Source organism: Euprymna scolopes, chromosome 17 (genome assembly GCF_053919585.1).
Source record: "Euprymna scolopes isolate OS-2025 chromosome 17, ASM5391958v1, whole genome shotgun sequence".
Taxonomy (NCBI): domain Eukaryota; kingdom Metazoa; phylum Mollusca; class Cephalopoda; order Sepiida; family Sepiolidae; genus Euprymna; species Euprymna scolopes.
Window position 1 is genome coordinate 64,283,922 of NC_136498.1, and position 21,599 is coordinate 64,305,520.

The following is a 21,599-nucleotide window of genomic DNA, read 5'->3' on the forward strand; positions in this document are numbered from 1 at the left end:
GTTTCCAGTGTGAGGACTATGCAAAGTATGTGTTGAAGACATAATGCAAGAAAGTCAGTCGAAATGTAAACAGAAGACAAGATTTTAAATGGGCGAAAACAAACATTAAGTAAGCGAACACCTTGGTCCAAGATCGTAAAGGACACTCCGCCATCTTGGTTCATATTCTGAACCATGCGAAGAAAACGTTTAATAATAAAATAATGAATATTATTATTAAACGAAGTAAAATACATATTATCAGTACCAATAAAGTTACCTTGTTAGCGAAATAAAGTATTATGGGAAGAGAAAACTTCACCATATGAATGATCGGTTTTTACTACTGCTACCTTTTCCTATAGGTTCACCATGAACCTAATAAACTTTTCTTCAATAGAACCTAGCAAACTACATATATATCAGTTATGATAATATTACGTTTCCTTCCAGCCTTTCTAATATGCGAAAAATTACGTTTACTTATTTTTATCGATTTTCATTAAAGTCTGCTTGTCTTTGTAACCCCTTTAACTTCTATACTTAAGTCTGAATTTGAAAGCTTTTAAGGAAAGCATTGCTGTCTAATGTTCACCTTGACTCGGAGTGATAATATTACTCAATTTTCATATATATATATATATATATATATATATATATATATATATATATATATATATATATATATATATATGAAATTTATTACTGTGAGTCCAGAATGAGTTTACATATTGTTTCAGCTAGGGGAAAATCCTCAAAAAGAAGAGGAAATATCCAACTAGCATCGTCAGAATTCATAGATGGACTAAGTTATAATATCAAATAAGAATGGAAAAATCGTAGATGAAGGGGAGTTAGAAAAGAAGGGGGGAGTGGAAGGGAGAGGACGTTGGAATTTAAAGTAGTAGGAGTGTATATAATAAGAGGGGGTATTTTTAAATATTAATTATGTGTTAATTTTTATATACGTTTTTCTAGTTTATAACGGTTTAAAATTAAAATACGCTATTCTTATTTATAACGGCATAAGTAGCAGTTAGCAGTTAATTTAAAAGATCACCATGGCAACAGGTTGCAGAGTTAGTGTTAGCGGGCGTGGTGTGGTGGGGTGGGAGGAGGAAAGAACGGGTTGTAAATGGGGTTTAAAGTGATTTAGCCGGGCGGGGAGAGATTGAAAAATATTTATTGTTTATTATTTATTATTAATTAATTTTTGAATTGTCGGACGTTATAGTTGAAAGAAAGAAAAAGAAAGGAAAATAGGATAAATTAATGAATTATACGTTACAGGTTAATTTTGTTTTGTACCTATTCTGTACTTTAACCTTACAATTGAATAAAAAAAAACATATCATAAAACTTTAATTAAACTTGGAAATACGATTTAAAAATAGCGCAGATCATTAAGTTCATTAGCACCAGAAATTGTTAGGTGAAATACAGAAAAGTTTCTACCAAGAAACGCATTATTATTATTATTTATTTTTTTTTTTTGCTATTCTTACCAAGGGGAGGGGATAGTGTTTTGTCACTATTCTGTGCTTTCAGCTAACAATTTATTAAAAAAAACAAAAGGTAAATTTTCACATTAGGTCCACCTCCACAATTTTTTAACATGGGTAGTTTGGGGGTGTTTATTCTGAAAGCCGTTCTTAACATGGGGAGAATGGTGGTATTTATTCCAAAATCCGTTTTTAAAAGACAAAGACAGGTAAAAGGTTAAAACACGTGGTTAGGCATGGGTGTTGTTTATTCCGAAAGCCGTTCTTAATATGGGGAGGTTGGGAGTGTTTATTCATGGCCGTCAGTGAATTATAGTACATAGTACAGGTCTTTATATCTCGAAAACTAATTGCCTCTGCAAATTTTAAATGAGATTTTCTTATTCAGCATAGTCGAAAATTGTGGAGGTGGATCTAATGTGAAAAAAAATACCCTCCCCCCCAAAAAAAGATATTGTGAAATTTTTAAATTTAAATTTCACAATATCTTTTTTGGGGGGAGGGTACTAAAAATAAAATTAGACAGAAAAATACACCTTTGGGTTTGTACTTGCACAAAGACTTGAAAAAGTTGTCAACAAAAACAAATATATAACAAGTAAATATTATCAAAGGCAAGATGAGTTACTTTTCTACCTAATTGGATAATTTTTAGTGTTTTTATTGGGTTTGTACTACTGTACATATAGATTCGAAAAAGTTGTAAAAAAATAAATGTATAACAAATATTATCAAAGGCAAGATATGTAACTTTATTACCAAAATGGATAATTCTTTTGTTTTTTTAATGTAAAATGTTTATTCGGCTCGAAAAACACAGCGTTTACTGCTATATTTGCAAATTACAAATGGTGGCAGACTGTGTTAAACACATTAGGTTTGGGAAAACGAGTTAAAACTAAAAAACTATACAAAATACTGTTAAAAAACACCGAATACATGCCTGCCTATGTCACGATAACATATATTGAGTGAGTTCCTGACAGTATTTTGTATAGTTTTTTACTTTTAACTCATTTTCCCAAACTTAACGTGTTCAACACAGTCTGGCGCCATTTGTATTTCTCAAATATACAGATAAACACTACATGTTTTCGAACCGATTAAACATTTTACACTAAATAAAAACACTAAAATCTTATCCAGTTAGGTAGAAAAGTAACTTATCTTGCCTTTGATAACATTTATTTGTTATATTTATTTTTCAACAACTTTTTCGTTTCTGTGTTCAGTAATACAAACCCGTTTTATTTACTATAACGTTTAGTCGGCTCGAAAAACAGTGTTTATCAGTGTATTTGAAAAATACAAACGGTGACGGACACTGTTGATGATGTTAAGTTTTAGAAAATGATTTAAAACTAAAAAAACTATACAAAATATTATCAGAAACCCACCGAATATGTCAGCCTATGTCACAATAACATATAATCAATAGGTGCCTGACACTCTTTTGTATAGTTTTTAACTGATTTTCCCAAACTTAACGTATTCAACAGAGTCCGCGACCATTCATCTTTTTCAAATACATCGATAAACACGGAGTTTTTTGAGCCGATTAAACATTTTACATTAAATAAAAACACAAAAAAATAATGCAGTTAGATAGAAGCATAATTTACCTTACCTTTGCTTTCATTTATTCGTTTTTGGACAACTTTTTCGAATCTGTGTATAGTACCCCCCCCCCTTATCCAAATATTAATTAAAAACTCACATTTTTTAATACAATAAAACAGAAAACTATTTAGCGTTTCAACGTTTTAGCAACTTTCGGCTTAATCCACTGAATGTTGGTCGAGCCCAAGCCATGATTGACGGTAACTCCCGAGTATCCGGATCCAATTCTGCAAGAGTACCATTTTTTTTTCATTTTCGCCTTTTTTTTTTAACTTTTTGGAGTGGATTGCTGTACTAAGAATATAAGAAACATGCATTTTCTTTTTTTATTAGAATTTTCCATTACACGAAATTAAGCCACAGCAACGCGTGGCAGGGTACAACTAGTATATATATATATATATATATATATATATATATATATATATATATATATATATATATATATATAGTACTAGCAGGACCTGTTAACCGGCGTTGCTCGGTAGTAGCCTGGCCCGCTCCCTGCGGCAAAAAATTAAAGTATGGCTGCTGCTGTTGTTGTTGTTGTTGTTGTTGTTGTTGTTGTTTCCCAACCCCAACCTACTCATAATGGAACGGCTTTCGGAATACACACCTCTATTTGAGATCAGGTGGTGAGCAGTCCGAAAGTGACCGAACAGAAAAATTTGGTGGTTGTAGTGTCGTTGGGCCCGTGCATACTATTCTAGCGGGCAGGGTATGATTCAGAGTATGGGTGAAGGTATAGTAGTTTTGTTAGCAATACTGGAGTTTAGGTGGCGAAATCCTCTCGAACAATTTATCACTTAAAAGGAACTAAATTCCTGTACTCACCTGTACGATGCGATGTAAACGGTTATGAAAAAAAAAAATAAGAAACAATATAAAAAGAACGTTTTCTTCTTAAAATAATAAACAGTAAAAATTATGAAACAGTGTGTTAGAAATTTTTTTCGCAGCCATTTGTAAATATATGTACCTGTAACAAATAAATTTATTGGAAATGATGCGAAAACAGTCTGTTAAGGTTAGTGACCAATTTGCGTTAAAACAAAACAATAAATATTAGTTATAAATGTTTAAAGTACGCTAGGCACCTCTAAAATTTACACAGAATTACCCCCCATGTATAACACGATGTAACTTTATTATAATTTAATATTATCAATATAACTTTTGTACCATTTAAAAGACGAAGGGCAAAATAAACCAGTAATAATTTAAAAATGTTTTTTCCATCGTACGAAAATAATGAAATTGCGAGACGAAAATCGTGTTTACATAATTGACTCTTTAAAATAACCTTCCCATGTAGTAAGCATTTCGGACGTGGTTAATAAATCTTGCAAAAATCAACTAATGGTCAGACTTTCGTGAAATTTTCGATACTTATCCATTTTTGAATGAAATTACATATAAAATACAGTTTCGTAAAATATATGAAGGGAAATATTTTTTTTTAGTGCGTGCATCCCTCCCTATTTTTATATTTTCGAAATTTGAACAAGATATATCTAAAGTGATCCAAATTTCTATTTATTACGAAACATAAAAGTTCCAAAAAGTAAAAAATATGTATTTTTCAAAAGTTTAAATCCACATATAGAACAAAAACTTACCTTGAAGTTGCAATTAAAAAATTGATATAAAGTTAATATTATTATTATTATTATTATTATTATTATTATTATTATTATTTTTAATAGCGTTTTTTCCAATTAATATATACTACTATCAGTTGACTTTTCAAGAAAAAGAAACCTCCTAAAAATTCCAGTAATTCAAAATGTTAATGGCATTTAAATTTTTTTGGTGAAATATTAAGTTATTATATAAACATTAATTAAAATCGATTAAAAAATATTTGTGCACAAAAAATAACATTCTGTAGATTAGTACCATATCTTGTTTTTTTTTTATACCCAATAATTATGGAAACTGGTAATTAACCAAATGAACAGTCGTACATATTTAATAAAACCGTATTTCATATTTAATGTACAACTGTTTATAATATTATTAATCCTTAAACAGTGTAAATCTTAAAACCTAACAAAATTATAACAAAGATTAATTATTAATTGCAGTTTAAAGAAGATAAACAAAGGTTTTTAAAAAATCAGTAATCACTTCGTGTTAACTATACTTCGTTTAGTTAACACGAATTTGACGTCACGGGATTATGCGCTCCATTCTTCGCAATCATTTGGCAGTGCTTAAAGTACGCACAAAATAAAAAACAAAACAAATAATAATAGTTATTACCTGTGCGTGTCCTACGAAAAGAAAAAAAAAGAAATTGAAGCAACCCCGTAACAAAAATTTAAATAGCACCTAGTACTCGCACAAAAAAAGAAGAAAAATTCAGGCTCGAACGTGTAACGCTTAGATGAAAAGTTAGTGTTGGTTGGTTGTGTTGTTTTACGGCATATTAACCCTTTTCAGATTATTTAATGCCGAATCTGGTGATTTTGAAGAACGATTTTTTTAATATAGTATATTTGTTTTTTTAAGTCGTATTCTATTTAACCCATAGTTGGAACCCTAACAGGTACTACCACTCCGGGTCAGAGTGGACCTGGGAGCAATGGCAATTAAAGGATGGCTCTACACCCCCCAAGGCTTGCAAGCTGGGACCTCACCACTGGATATAGGTTAAGGTCATATCCAGGACCAAAAAAAAAAAAAATGAGATGACGGATTTAGCCACTAATAACTTTTTTTTTTCTTTCGGAAGTAACGTTTTTAATACGTGCGTATTGCTGAAATTAGTTAACTATTACACACACACTTTCTCTCTCTCTCTCTCTCTCTTTTTCTTTCTCTGTCTTTCTGTCTTTCTCTCTTTCTCTCTCTCTCTCCCTCTCTCTCTCTCTCTCTGTTTGTTCTACATAAGTATTCAGTACTGAATTAATATTGCAATCGAAATGGTGTTAGCGTTTATGAAGTAATGTCCGAACAAATACGTGTTGTATCTGTCTTTTCCCTTCTATGTTAATAAGTAGGGGTGGATGGAGTAAGGGAAGCAATTGATAAAGGAATAATGAGAGAGTAGGAGAGAGGGAGAGCCAGCAATGACGGGAGAGGATGAAGGAAGACGGGGATTTATTTACGTTTAATCGCGAATTTCTGTCGCTGAATAAATACAATGACACACGAAATGACTTTATCTAATATAGGAAAAGTAATGCAAAGTAATTTAGGAAGAAACAAATAAAAGCGAATGGATATGCAAGTAAATGGCGACATGTTTTGCAAAATGTGGAACCGTTCGGTCAATCGTGGAAAAAGTGAATATCCAAATAGAAGCATGTCTAGGTCTCATCCAATCAGCGGTGGTGGATATCGGCAAGGGAGAAATTATTATTTAGAAGTAAGAAAGTGTAAACGTTATTGTATCTGTATGTGGATATTAATCAGTTAAAAGCGGTGCAAATCCAGCAGAGTAGAAATATGTGGAGATAGCGCCGGTGTCTAATGGGAGTAGTGGTCGTACAGAATAGGCAGGGATAAAAATATGATCTACTTCGTCTGCAGATGTTGAGATTGTGATCGAGGCGTTCCTCGGAAGTAAAGAAACATTTTAATCTCACACGTAGATGTTTATGTAATGCCGTTCTAAAGTTACATAAGATAGTGCGTAATAGGCTAGACGTATAAATGCGCATGCGCCATGTGCGATTGCAAACCTTGTGTAGTTTGATTCAGAGGGGAAAACTGCGCCTCTTTTATTATAAGATAAGAGATAATATCGTTTAAAGACTATTTGCTTGCAAAATATCCGTGCATTTTAAAAATAAATAACTGACATGACGTAAAGCCTAATAACCATGCAACTAGAAATAGTTTTCTCTGTCTGTCTGTCTGTCTGTCTGTCTGTCTGTCTCTCTCTCTCTCTCTCTCTCTCTCTCTATATATATATATATATATATATATATATATATATATATATATATATATATATATATATATATATAGTAATCCACTGACACTTGTTTCGTCGTCTACGACTTATCAGAGTGGCTGAATGAGTCGTAGACGACGAAAAACGTGTTAGTGGATAATTATATTTTAAAACAATATATATGATGCTCACCATTTTGAGGTACTAAATTGGTAAAAGGGAAAATTATTTCCAACTCGCATTTAGGTAAAAATGCATTTTCGTATAAATAATTGAATTCATTCAAGAAATATCTCAAAAATAAAAACAAATAAACACATACACACACACGCGCACACATACACACACACACACACACACACATATATATATATATATATATATATATATATATATATATAATTTAAAGGAGATTAGAACAATAGTCTAAAGAGCTAAGTGTATTTTAATGTGACAGTGAAATTACTAGTTTAATTAAAATACAGGAAATAGAAAGTGCTCGTTGTAATTTAGATATATAATAAGATCGATAGTTAAATGTCCTAGAGCTAATTCAATATTAAGTAATGTGATTTACAATTAAAAATTTAAAAATTAAAAAAAAAATTTTTTAATTTAAAAATCAAATTTCAATCAAATTAAAAATCAGTTTCATAAGAAGGAACAACAACAAAATCAATTATCTGTACGATCGTTTCGGAAATCCGTGCTTTTTATTGTAGTATACATGAAGTTATGTAGAACAATTATATATAGTTTTTTTGGTAAGCACGGTCTCCTCATCAGCAAATTTAGGAGGATTTTTATTGAATTTAAAAGACACCATAAATAAACCTAGCATTAAAAGTAAGGCAGATGAATCTTTTAGTTTTTCTTTTTTTGAAATCAGGAACTGTGTTTAAAGTAGTCATTTAGATGTTTGCTATAGCTTTTCATTTTATTGAAATTCAAATAAAAAAATCGCATGAATTCTCTAGGTAACCTTTCAAAGAAACAAGTTGATTTACATTTTCCAAAAATGTTGCAAAATTAAATAAAACATTTTTGTCAAAAAATACTTTCAAACATCACTGATAATTAAAATATACAATGGAAAATTAGAAACAGGAAATTACGTAATTTTGGAATTGTAGAAACATTAAGCAAGTACGGAATAAAAATCGACTGTAAACAGATTCTATGATCGTCATATCAGGGAATATAATTTTAAATGGGAACTAAGCGCTACACCTCAAATACTATTAAAATGGCTTTCTATTTGACAGTTAAATTACTGCCGAATTTCTGTCAAGTTTTAAACAATCACGGAGTAATTGATTTTTTCAAACTATTAACAAAAATTTATAATCACTGACATATTTATGATTAAATCGAAATTTATTATGATGAATTAATTCTGGTAATAGGATTTTAATTATTTTTTAGGTTTGCTCAGAGGGATTCGAAAAAGTAGTAAAAAATCAAATATGCAACAAATAAATGTTCTCATTGGCTATAAAAGTTACTTTGCAACATATCTGAACCATTTATTGGCGTTTTAAAGTAGTTTTAAACGCTCTTTATTTCACTTTAAATATTAACTTTTTAAGAGCCGTAAAAATTTAAAAAGGTGAAACATGTCTCCCTCTTCGTGATGTAGGGGTGAGAGACTTCGTTTTCAAATTTGTTTTCGCGTACATGTATGAAAACTGAAGTGCTCAAAAATAGAAAATAAAATACTCAACCAAATGGAGGTCCTGGATATGACCTAAAACTATATCCGATGGTGAGGCCCCAGCTTGTAGGCCTTAGGGAGTGTGGAGCCACCCTTTAATTGCCATTTCTCCCAGGTCCACTCTAACCCGGAGTGGTAGTACCTGTTAAGGTCCCAACTATGAGTTAAATAGAATACGACCTAAAAAAAACAGATATTCTATATTAAAAATCGTTCTTCAAAATCACCAGATTCGGCATTAAATAATCTGAAAAGGGTTGACATGCCGTAAAACAAAACAACCAACCAGCCAACCAAATGGAAAAGTGGTCCAAAACATATATAACATATGAAATAAAAAATAAAATGAAATACTCTTTCCCCGTAAGTTTCTTGTTTTTAGGGATGGGGTAGTGACGGTCTCTCTCTATATATATGAAGATTCCTGAAAAGATGAAACACTAGGGTCTGTAGGTATTTAATTATTATAGTAAAAAAATAATTATGACATCACCTTTTAAAAACTCGTTTCTTATCGTTGAGCACTTTCAGTTGAAATAAAAGTCGGTCAATTTAGCTCTTATGCATAGACCATCGTATAACGATTAGATCACTGTCTGATTAACGTAAAGAACATTTAAAAAATGTAAAATGTTTAAATTCAACATTATTTCGCGCGGTTAATGGTAGCCGAATGGATACGGTCTTTGCTAATCGAGCCATAGATGGCTCTTGTTGCCGAGTTCGAATCTGTCAACTGGTGTTAATACTGGTGTTAATCGTGACACCCTGCACTTAAGATTTCCGAAAGGATGAAACACTAGTGTCTGTAGGTATTTAATTATTATAGTAAAAATTAATTATATATATACAGGGTGACCCAAAGGAAACGGGCCCCAACTCTAATTAGGCCCTGTTTCTTAGTGTTGTGTTCGAATGGAATTAAACGTTGGTCATAACCAGTTTATTATGTTATTATATTCAAAACATCACATGAAAACACTAGTGTATTTAGCCTTTTTCTCCGTTAACTGTAAAATGCCCAGAAAAACAATTGAATGTCCTTTGTTTTTTTTGGGTCACCCTATATATATATATATATATATATATATATATATATATATATATATATATATATATATATACTTCAGAATAGTTTTTAACAATCAGTTGGTATGGAAACCTGTGTTTACAAAATATTACAAAATATTACTGGCGGTAATATTCTATAAGTTATCCCATCTAAATAAGAATTGCTCGATATGCAAGATAGAGCAAATAAATTAAATTGTGATTCAATGAATTTCAAAAAACCCTTATTGAAATGAAGTGGTTGAGTTTCATATCAAAGATTTTTATTATTCTAAGCAAGACAAAGAATATTATAGAATCTCCTTAACCTATAGGGTTTCGATGTCTACCATCTCATCAGAGGAGAGAAAATATTAGCAAATATTTATAAAGATATGTACCCTATTTGTTAAAGTCAGTGAAACATGGAAAGTCAAAGTCAACATAATTTATCAGAAGACCTGTAGCAAGAGGATTTGCAGAAAAGGATATGAAAATTTTAGATCCAGATTGCTTGGTAAAATCCATGGTAGGCGTTCTTTACAGTAGTTGGGTAATAAGGTCCAAGTTATATATTGGGTAAATCGCATAGCTGTGTAGATATCCGAATCGGGCAAGTGCTTGTATAAATTTGTTTTTGGGTTCAGCGAAAATAATTCAAAGTCTGGTGGAATCCTTATCATTAGAAGTCTATATTATTATTAGTGGGACGAGGTGTTAGTTGTAGGGAGAGTAGGTAGTGGTGAATCACCACTACCTACTCTCCCTACAACTAGCTGGTTCTTTCGGAAATTGTGCAACGATGAGAAAATTATTTTGCTTCTGCTGCAACTGGACTGTCGTGTTTTTCTGCTGATGTAGGTCTTACGAATTGGTGGAAATTAAAGCCAAAAGTATATGAACATGAAGCTAGAACATCTCATACTCAAGCGTTTCTCAACTAGAAGGATCTAGAGATCCGACTTTGTTATATTTAAATTGTTTTGTTCTTACTAATAAAAAAAAATAGATATGTAAATTCAGTTTCTTGCCACGTGATTTTGCAAGTTCCTTTTTCTTTAAAAGACTGAATTCTTTATCTCTTGCTTGAGTAGCTGTGAATTTTGTTCAATAACGCCTTGGAAAGAGGTTTTGTTTTACGTCTTCATTTACTTATCACTATAGACTTGCTGAAGGAAAGGTAGTTGACAAAGTAGAACAACATCTTATTGAGAAGGAATCTAAGAAGTGGCGGGAAATTCTAGCTAGATTGCTGGACATCATCAGGTTTCTCGCCAGGCAGAATCTGGCGCTACGGGGTCACCGGGAAGACAACCATAATGATGAAAGAGATAACAAATACAAAGGGAATTTTTTAGAATTGGTAAATTTATTGGCCAAGCATGACCCTGTGCTCCGTGAACATTTGGTGAAAGTTAACCTGGGAAAGAAAATCACTACAGAAATTCTAAATGAATTTGTGAGCATTTTGGCAAGGCAGGCAGGAGAAAAAATATCATCGACCAGTTCAAGGAAAGCAAATAGTTTTGCATGATTTTTTATAGCACTCCTGATGTATCTCACAAAGACCAGATGAGTGAGGTGTTGCGCTATGTAAAACTTGACGAAAACAAAGTGACAGTGGAGGAATCGTGTCTCCGTTTCATCGAGACAAAAGTAAAAGCGCGGAGGACATTTCTAAACTGATTTTGAAAGAACTGAAGAACAATGGGATTCAGATTGGTGACTGTATTGGCCATAAATTTGACAATGCTGCTATTATGGCAGGCCACCGATCGGGTGTGCAGAAACGAATCTCCGAAATCAACCCAAAAGCTTTATTTGTGCCATGCAATAACCATTCATTCAATCTGGCTTGTGTACATGCTGCTTCTGTAGCGGTTCATTCTTTTACATTCTTTTTTTTGCATACTGGACCGGTTATTCTCGTTTTATTCTGCATCTACACATCGCTGGGACGTCTTGATTCAGTTGACCGGTCTAAGTATTAAGCGGGCTGTGGAAACTAGATGGAATAATCGAGCAGATGCTGTAAATGTTGTGGTAAAAATATTATTGGAAGTCATCATTGCCCTGGAACAGCTCACAGAAGAAGGAGAAAATGCAACCACAAGATCAGATGCATCTTTAATTCTCAACTCGGTATTGTCGTTTCCGTTTATTTTATTTCTAAGCCTTTAGAAAACTATTATCTCAGAAATCAATGATGCCCAGAACTATCTTCAAGAAAAGTGACTCGATCTGCAACAAAGTTCTGTCAGGCTGACGGTGTTGAGAGATTGCCTTCTTCAGAATAGAGAAAAGATGGCGGACACTGCAATAGACGAGTAAAAAAAACCTGCTCTGAAATGGGAAGAAGCACTAGGGTTTGATACTGAGTTGAGACAGGAAATGCTGTCTGTCATAGACAAGTTGACTGAAGAAATATCTTGCAAATGTCACCAAGTTCACAATCTTGCAAGTAAATCTGCTTGATGATAATTATGACTGTCAGCTTGCTGAAGTTGACGAACATATAGAAAAAGATAAATTCTTTGTCGAAAGGAAGAGATTACAGTATTTTGTGAAAGCTTCAGGCAAAGACAAAATCAATGGATCTCTTGAACTTTTGCACTTTATACAGAGATACCACCTTGGGGATTCCGTCCCTAATATTGTGATCTTGCTGTGAATTTTCCTTACCGAGCTATTAGTGTTGCCAGCTCTGAGCGCTCTGTCTCAAAACTGAAGCTCATAAAAAACTACCTTCGATCAAAAATGATCCAGACAAGGCTTACAGACTTGGCAATCCTCTCTATAGAGAGGGAACTCGTCGATACAGTGAATTTTGATAGAGTCATTGATAACTTTGTCGAAAAAAAGCGAAAAGTATGTTTGTAAATTTTCAATCGACTTGATGCCTTGCAATAGTTCTCTCACAAAATATAAATTTATAGCCTTATTTTAAATTCATAAATACAGTTATTTAAAAAAAATGTAAAACTATTTTTAAAAGGATTGAAACATTATTAACAACAACAAATTTCTTAAATTTCGCGCTTAAACCGAGCGATTTCACACACACGGATTTAAAAAAGCACGGATACAAGACGTTTTTCTCTTCGGGAAGCTTGACCTCTTAATATTATGATGAAAAAGAAAAGAAAACTACATCGGACTATCTTCTCCTTGATACAACAATGCTTTTTGTGAAAATTCGGAAATAGCAACAATAAAAAAAGTAAATAAAAATGATTTTATCATTTCTTAACCTTTTCATGTTTTTAAATGTTCTGATTTAAATTTGTAAATTCAAATTTCAAATATTCTCACTTAAATTTATGAAAAAAATGTTTTCTAAAATGTGTGACTTTCCGTTTCTTAAATTTGGCGCTTAAACCGCGCAATTACACACAAGGATTTCAAAAGGCGCCGATACAAGACGTTTTTTTCTATTAGAGAGGCTCGACCTATTTTAAAAAATATATTAAAATGTTAAGGGTTCTTTAAAACCAAATAAAATCGATTTTTATAAGATATTATTACTGTTAGGTAATAACATGGTTAAAAGTGAAATTAGTTATTATCGATCTATCTGTCTATCTATTTATTTATCTATATATCCAGTGGTATTATTAAAATAATTTATATTGGGAGTTATTTATTGTTTAGAGAATAAAGTGTAGCAATAGGTTTTAGCTGAGGATGGTTAGATAAATCATTTAATAAAATGACCTTGGGCAGGCATACGTGGAAAGGTTGCACGTTGAGATACGTTTGCTTTTTTAATGATGACGCAAGGGAGCTGCGGTCAAGAGGTCGGGAAGGTGAGAGAAAAGAGTAGAGTTTGAGTTTTGTCACGGAAGTGAACAGACATGCTTCAAGCCAGGAAGCGAGGTTGTGAAGAAGAAGCATGTAGACACCAAATACAGACCCTTGTGAAGACCATTTGAGACAGCTGAAATCAATTTATATTTTAAAAATATAAAGTGTTGTGCTGTGGTTTCACAAAAGAAGAAAGAACAAAGGTCTCAGTTGGTTATGGTGTCAGTCATTTCATGTTTCATCATAGAGCTCAGCAGTAAAGATAGAAGAACTCTTGGGGAAAGAAAAGGTATGAAATATATGTTATTCTTCTTATAAAAAATGATACCTTTATGTAAATATAGATCGTAATATATACCCGTGTGATAACTATGATACAACATGATTCGGTTGATACGTCGATATCATATCCCCTGGCTAAACAACAATATAAACAATTTATCATTTTATCTGTTGGAGAACAATATATATCATCCTCCTATCCTGACTATGTAATATAATTATTTTGGCTGCCGTAGACCAATTCGTTTTTAAGCGGTTACACATGGTTTTACGACATTGTTAGTTGAATTTAAGTTAGTGTTAAACAATTTAATTAACATCCATAAATAATTAGAATGGCCCAGAAATGATGATCATTTTACGTTAAATTTATATTCGAAACTGAGCTCCAAATCTAAATACTAAAATGATTGTTTTTCTTCCCATCAAGTTTTTTTAAGAGTTTCGCATATAATCGCCTATTAGAATTTACATTTAATTTTGGAATGAGGATTTAGTTGAGAGTATTAATCTACAATTATTATTATTATTATTATTAATATTATTTGTATCTCGATTTTGTTTTTGCTTTGTTTTTTTTTTTTCACAGTAAAGCAAATCAAGTTAATAACTCACCAATTGTTTATAATTAAAATAAAATTTTCACTTCATTCATAGAGAGAAGGCACTGAATAGTTAACAAAACTCACACCATCTCCATATCAAAAATTGTTTTCTAATTAGTAACATTCTTATTTAAAAATTCGTTCGTAAAAGTTGGAGGGGGCGTTGTTAAATATTTTATTCTTACATCGTTTTCTTGTTTTGCCTTCAATCGTCGACTATTTTCAACTATTTATGAAAACTTTCAAGTAACATGTAGCAGGTTGTCTTCTAACGACGAACTAATACAATCTGGTATGGCTTTGTTTTAAATAAAAATAAATCTTTTGTTGTCTTACAATTGTCAATAAATTACAAAGAAAAAATTTCAGAAAAATATACGCGGAAATTAGCGGAGCGTATGTAATGATTTTAAAATTTACAAAACACAACAAATCTCTAATTAAATAATTATAAAATTTAAAAGAATCGGAATCGAAAATCGTATCGGAATCGGAAATTTAAAATGGAATCGGTAATTGTATCGGAATCGGGAAATATTTTTAATTAAAAAAGACTCTTGAACAGCGAGCTATTTTCAATCGATGTTTATTCAATAATTGCCTTAAATTTATATGCGCTACTAACCTTCTATCCTAAATTCTAAAATAGTTCTGTTCTTAGTGAGTTCACAAATATCGCCCCGAAAAGTAGATTTTCATTGGGTGGGTGGGGGGTAACTTCAAAATGTAGATATAATTTCTTTTTAAGTTTGATAAACATGTAAAGGTTTTCTCTTTGTTTTTGATAAATTTATTGTGAGATTTCATGTATATTTTGAACCATTTTTTTATTCTTACATCATCAACGCTCTGATCCCCAGCTGGCATCAATTGTGATGGATGGCTCTCGTCTGGGTGAGGCCCCGTGTTTTGACAAGCTTCTGGGTTTGACCTTTACTCCTGATCTGAAATGGAACACGTACATCAAGTCTGTTGCCATGGTCGCTGGAAAGATGGTGGGATCCTTCTACCGCTCCAGAAGATATATCACTACTGATGCATTGTCTCTATCTATATAAAAGCCAAGTACGTCCAAGGATGGAATACTGCTGCCATATCTATATCTGTGCCTAAATCAAAACGCGGATTCCATGAACAAGGCTTCTTTCTTAGAACTGCACGCCTGTGGAACTCTGTTCCGTCTGCCTGCTTCCCACCGGACTACAACTTGGATGTCTTCAAGTCCAATGTTAAAAAATTCCTAATGAACCGCCCCCTTAAGTAAACACTTCATCAAATCTCCACACTAACGTAATGTACTTGCAATAACCCTTATCCCTGAGTGGCTTCCGGGCCTTGATAAGTGGTGATCACTGTGTAAAAAAAACAAAACAAAAAAAAAACAATTTCAGATGAAGCGGCTCTAAAAATTAAAACTTAGCCATACATTTGAACTGTGAACTCTGAGTGAGAAGCATCATCTAGACATTTGGCAAGTAAAGGCGAATAAATACTTAAACATTTGATCGGGCTTCAGACGACATCTGACGCCTATGAATCCTTAAGTAAATAATAACCGCAGAATCAAAGAAAATTTTATGCTAAAAGTTTTTCACACAGAAGCATTAAAATTCACAAATTAATTTCAACTTCAACTCAACGTTTTGTCCATTCCTTGTCATATTTGTCAATGCTGAGTGAGTGAGCAGACAAAAATCTACAAGACAAAACTCAACTGGACAAAATAAAATAGATAAATTAAAGATTAAAAAACAACTTTTATTTCTATTTTTATTTAATTAGCAATAATGCTTGATGTTATTTTTCTTGACGAAATATTGCTTTTTTTTTAAACAATTAGTTCGATACCTTTTAAATAAACTACATTGTTGTAGAGTTTACCTCGTAAATTGTTGCGAAGTTTCAAGTTTTGTTTTGTTTATTTTACGCAAATAAAAAAAAATACATCTTATTTGGATGTTATTATTAGAGTTTAGTTTTACTAATTTATTAAAAATAATAAAGATTTATAATCATCAGTACAAGCAATGGAAAATTAAGTTTAAAAAATATTAAAAGAATCGATTTTGGAATTGGAATTTAGGCACACATTTTTCCAATTCCGATTCTGATATCCCCAAAAGTTCCGATTTTTCCGATTTTCGATTCCGATTAATCGTCGCAACACTAATATCTATAAAAGTTAAATTGTTTGTGTGTGTGTGTGTGTGTGTGTGTGTGTGTGTGCGCGTGCCTACCAAACTGCTCTGTCAATTTTCAGTCTACACACTCGAGATTTGACATAAAGGGGTATTGAGATTTGGAAAAATCTTTTTAATCTGTTTTCGACCAGAAATTTGGCTGTCAAGGGGTCAAAGTTGAACGATCTGACCTTTGAAAACTCTACAAAACTCCTCCGCCAATTTTAGGTCTAAACACTTGAAATTTTAGATGTAAGTTACTTGGACATAGATCAAACTTTTTAATTTGATTTCAGCCCAAAACAATAAATGTTAAGGGAGTCAAAATTGGGGCCAAATTAAAAAAAAATTGACCTCTGCAGCCACTACCAAATTACTCAGCCAATTTTTGGTCTAAACATTTGAAATTTTACGTAAAGTGTATTCAGACATAGGAAAAGCTTTTTCATCGGGTTTTGGACGAAAATTTGGCTGCCAAGGGGTCAAAGTTCAAAATATTTGACCTTTGTGGTCAAATTGGCTAATTATTCAGCCAATTTTGAGTTTAAACATTTGAAATTTTACATAAAAAAGTATTCAGACATATAACAAGCTTTTTAATCAGTTTTTGTGCAAATAACTTGCTGCCAAAAGGTCAAAGTTGAAAGAGTTGACCTTTGTAGACTCTACCAAACTCCTCCGCCAATTTTGGGTCTAAACACTTGAAATTTTAGATGTAGGTTACCTAAACATGAGTCAAACTTTTAATGTATATATAAATATGCACATCAAGTTATGGACAGTGTATAGGGCCCAAGCAAAGCCGGGCTGAACTGCTAGTGAATTATAAAACTGACTGAAATACAATGAACTATAAAAAGGGGTGAAGGTAGTGTAGTATCAGTTCTGTTATCATAAAATCGTTCTTCCAGAGACAGAACTAATCGTCCCAGGTATTACATCCCCTTTTTAGAGAATAAAAGGGATGTAGTATCTCTTTAGTTGTCATGATACAATATTCTCACTATCTTCTTCTGTATTTTTTTCTTTTGGTGGTGGTCGGGGTAGTGTACTACCTATTCTTTTGTCATTATATCACCCCCCCCCCAGGCATTAAGCCTCCTTTTTGCAGGGATAATGTCCATAATGCTATGATTCTCAGTTATTTCTTCCTCTTTATAGGCTCAGTGTATTACAGAGTTCTCCAAAAAAGAGTCTTAAATCTAATAGGTCTCGCACTATCGACCAAGCTCCAACCTCTGTCCCATCACTGCAATTTTGCACCCCTGAGCCTGTTTTACAAGTACTTTAATGAAATTTGATCCGATGAATCTATAGCACGTGCCCTCTCGGCATACATACCTCTGACTAGCCTGACAATCCGCAAAATATTTAATTGTTGAGGTCCCTAAATATTGTAAAACCTTCTACTCGGACTTTGGAATTCCCTCTATGTTCCCTGTTTCCCTGCCCATACTAACTTTAAATGTAATTTGAACAGACACCTTGCTACTAAACTCTCCACTTCTCTATTGGATATGATTGCAAATAATATCCCCCTTGCATCGAAGTTGCAATACGCCTTGTTGGCATGAAAAATAGTAAATATTAGTAATGGGACGATTCCAATATTTTTCCCGATTCTGATACAATTACCAATTCCGTACTAAATTCCCGATTTCAATAAAATTACCAATCCTGGTTCTGATTCTTTATAAATCTCTAAATATTTTATGAGAAAATTGTTATTTTGCACCAATTACAGAACTTGAATGCGCATGTATTTTCTCAAATGTAAAAACACACTTGTTACGGGATGATCTCGAGATGTTAGTCTCACTGGAAGTTTAAATCAATAAATGTTTATGATTTTATTATTACTGCAAGCAGTGGAAGATGATTTATAAAAACAAAATCAAATAAAACAGATAATTAAAGGAATCGGTTTTGGCATCGGAAAATAGGCTCAAATTTTCCCGATTCAGATACTGATTCTGATATCGATTAATCATCCCAACACTAGTAAATATATATACATCAGCCTAGTGTCACTTTTTCAGTCCCCTTAGCAGCTAATTATAAACCGATTAAAATCCTAATTAAATTTGTTCCATAGGTTTGAATCCCTTATATCAAGTTTCAAGTTTATGAACCAAAATTTGAGTAGTTTGGTAGAATCCATTTCACACAGCCAGAAAGAACACCATATTATTTATATATATATATATATATATATATATAGTCAAAGAAGGAGAGTTCATATCGAAATGTTGATTTAATTTGAATAAAATAAAATACGCATCAAGTGCGCTTGAAAGCCAAATCACAGCGTAATATTAGGAAAATAAACAAATATTTGTTTGAAATTTATCACAAATATATTTCAGAGGTATACTCCATCTTCAGTGTGTTGTTTTGTTTCTTTTTTTTTCTTCCTTGCCATGTTGTAAATTTGGAGAAAGAAATCTGTTGGTAAAGAGCCGCGCGTTGTTTCTAGCGGTTGTATTGTGAAATGTTATAACTGTGTGTAGCTAACGCGAGAATAACGTGAAAGAATGAGAGTTCAATAGAAACGTTGTTTTAATTTGAACAAAATAAAATACGCATCAAGTGCGCTTGAAAGCCAAATCACAACGTAATATTAGGAAAATAAACAAATATTTTATTTGGTTGAAATTTATCACAAATATAATACACTGAAGATGGAGGATACCTCTGAAATATATTTGTGATAAATTGATTCATGGAAGATGGTTCAAAAGCAGTTTGAAACATTCTATATTTTCCTATGGCATTTTTTCCAAGTTTAAAACAGATTTTTTTTTTTTTATTGCATATCGTTCTTCTAAACTATTCTTTCGTCCAGATTGCATTTTTGAAATTCACAAGCTATGACAGTAGGGGTATTCTGCAGTTGTTCATTTGGACCTGAAATTATAAACATTAGTCAGTCATCTCATAAGACGTATATCAATAACACTGAACTTTCAAGAGCCTCTGACAATTTTAAAGCCTCTACAACACAAGTCTGGAACCTTTTTGACGGCAGCTTGTGTATGCTTTCACAAATCTCTTAGATTTTTACGTCTGGAAGGCGCATACATTTGCTAGTTTGTTATAAATTACTCTTCGAAATTTCAAGAAAATGTTTCACTTTTCTTTAAATCTTTTTTTTTTTTTTTTTTTTAGAAAAGATACTAATTTAATTTTTATTTATCCTTTTAAATTTTGCAGGTGGTCCCTGGAAGAGTATTACAAAGAATGTCCCTCGAAAGTTTTTGGACTCGCCGCCAAATTGTAACCCTCACAATTATTCCCTCATCTTGAATTCACCGAACATTTGCAGTGATGATGAAGTTTTCTTGCTGATCCTGGTTCGTAGTGTTCATGGGAATGTACTCCGACGCAAAAGCATCCGAAGAACATGGGGTTCTCTTAAAGAAGTCAGAAACGACACAGTTAGACTAGCATTCCTCTTTGGCAACAACACAGAAGATTTAAACGGATTGCTAAAAGAGGAACAGGCCAAATATCAGGATATCCTCCAAGAGTCATTCCCTGAAATGTACAAAAATCTAGATCTTAAGACGGTCATGGCCTGGAAATGGTCATTGACGTATTGTCCCGATTCCACGTTTGTGATGGTGTGTAACGACGAAGAGTTCGTCGATATCTTCAAAACGGTGACTTACTTACAAGAAATATTTGAGACGGAAAATTATGAAGATTTTATCGCATGTTGGGTTGCTCGAGAGGGGGTTGATGCCAACAGGCATCTTACTCATAAACACGGAGTATCCTGGAAGGATTATCCGGGCAAACATTACCCAGCATTTTGTAATGGCAACGGGTATGTAGCATCACAGCAAATAATTCGTAAATTGTACAAGATGTCTCTTGACACGCCATCTTTCATGCCGGATGACGTATGGTTTGGCGTTTTGTCAGCCAAGTTGGGTCTTGTCATTTCCAATGTCCAGGACAAAATCTCAATCGATGTAAATAAAAGGACGATCCAGCAGTATCATACTTTCGATAAATATGCTAATTTAAATACCATTTTATTTCCGTTGGATCGTATAAATACTAAGTGCGAGGTGTGTGTTATTAATTACGTGTGGCCGAGAATTTTGCGGTATAACAATCCACCAGAGAACGTCAAAACTCCAGCTAAAAATATAATTAATTGTATATATTTGCTTTTATTTTTGGCTTGTTTCGCGATTAACGTAGTTGTTTTAAGCCGTCATTATATTTTGAGTAAAAGGAACGTCCTATTGTTTTCAGTTATAGGAGTTATGTTTCTCTTTGTGGCTTTATTTCCTCTATTGAAATAATGATTTATAAGAGCCGTCATAAAATGCGAACTTTTCAGTTTTCAGTTATAGGAATCGTGTTTCCCCTTGTGGCTCTAATTTAAGTATTTAAATAATAATTTACGGCGCCATCATAAAACGTGGACTCTGTAACACTTGGACATTTAAGAAAGTTTACACTTTATCCAATTTCAACTGTTTATAATCGATTGCCTTTTTCTTCAAAAACCGGAACAAATAAATGTTAACATAAATTTCTTTTAAAAGAATCGCTACATATTATGGCAATAAACTGAGTTACCCCTTTGTTTTCCTCATGATTTTTTGTTTTATAATAAACTAACAGGCCGCCCGGCGTTACCCGGTCGTAAAATACGCTTAAATATGATATTTTAATTTATGCAGATTTCGTACTTATTATTATGGGACTAATTCGCTATTAGTTATTATATTGTACCCAATATATAATAGTGCTTTCAAAAGTAATATATGTGTGTGTGTCTTGGGTGCCATCAGCTAGGATCGAAACCAAAACATTTAGCCCTCCAGCCTTAGTCGTTACCATTTGAGCTACATTAAGGTGGATAAGAAATGGATAATAATAGACCGTCTTTAACGTAGAAATATATACTTGCGCATGCGTAAAAGAGCACTTAAAGTTGAC

General features: G+C 32.6%; 1 protein-coding gene across 2 annotated transcripts in view; it reads left to right on the forward strand.

Moving 5' to 3' along the window:
* LOC145296760 (beta-1,3-galactosyltransferase 1-like) overlaps nt 1-21,241 on the forward strand; it is a 66,889-nt gene extending 45,648 nt beyond the window's left edge. For both annotated transcript variants that reach the window (XM_080142809.1, XM_080142811.1), the window contains one exon: nt 19,854-21,241. In XM_080142809.1, the coding sequence (XP_079998935.1) occupies nt 19,854-20,956 (1,103 nt within the window). In that variant the 3' untranslated portion in view covers nt 20,957-21,241. The remainder of the gene's footprint in view (nt 1-19,853) is intronic.
* Nucleotides 21,242-21,599: the final 358 nt, after the last annotated feature.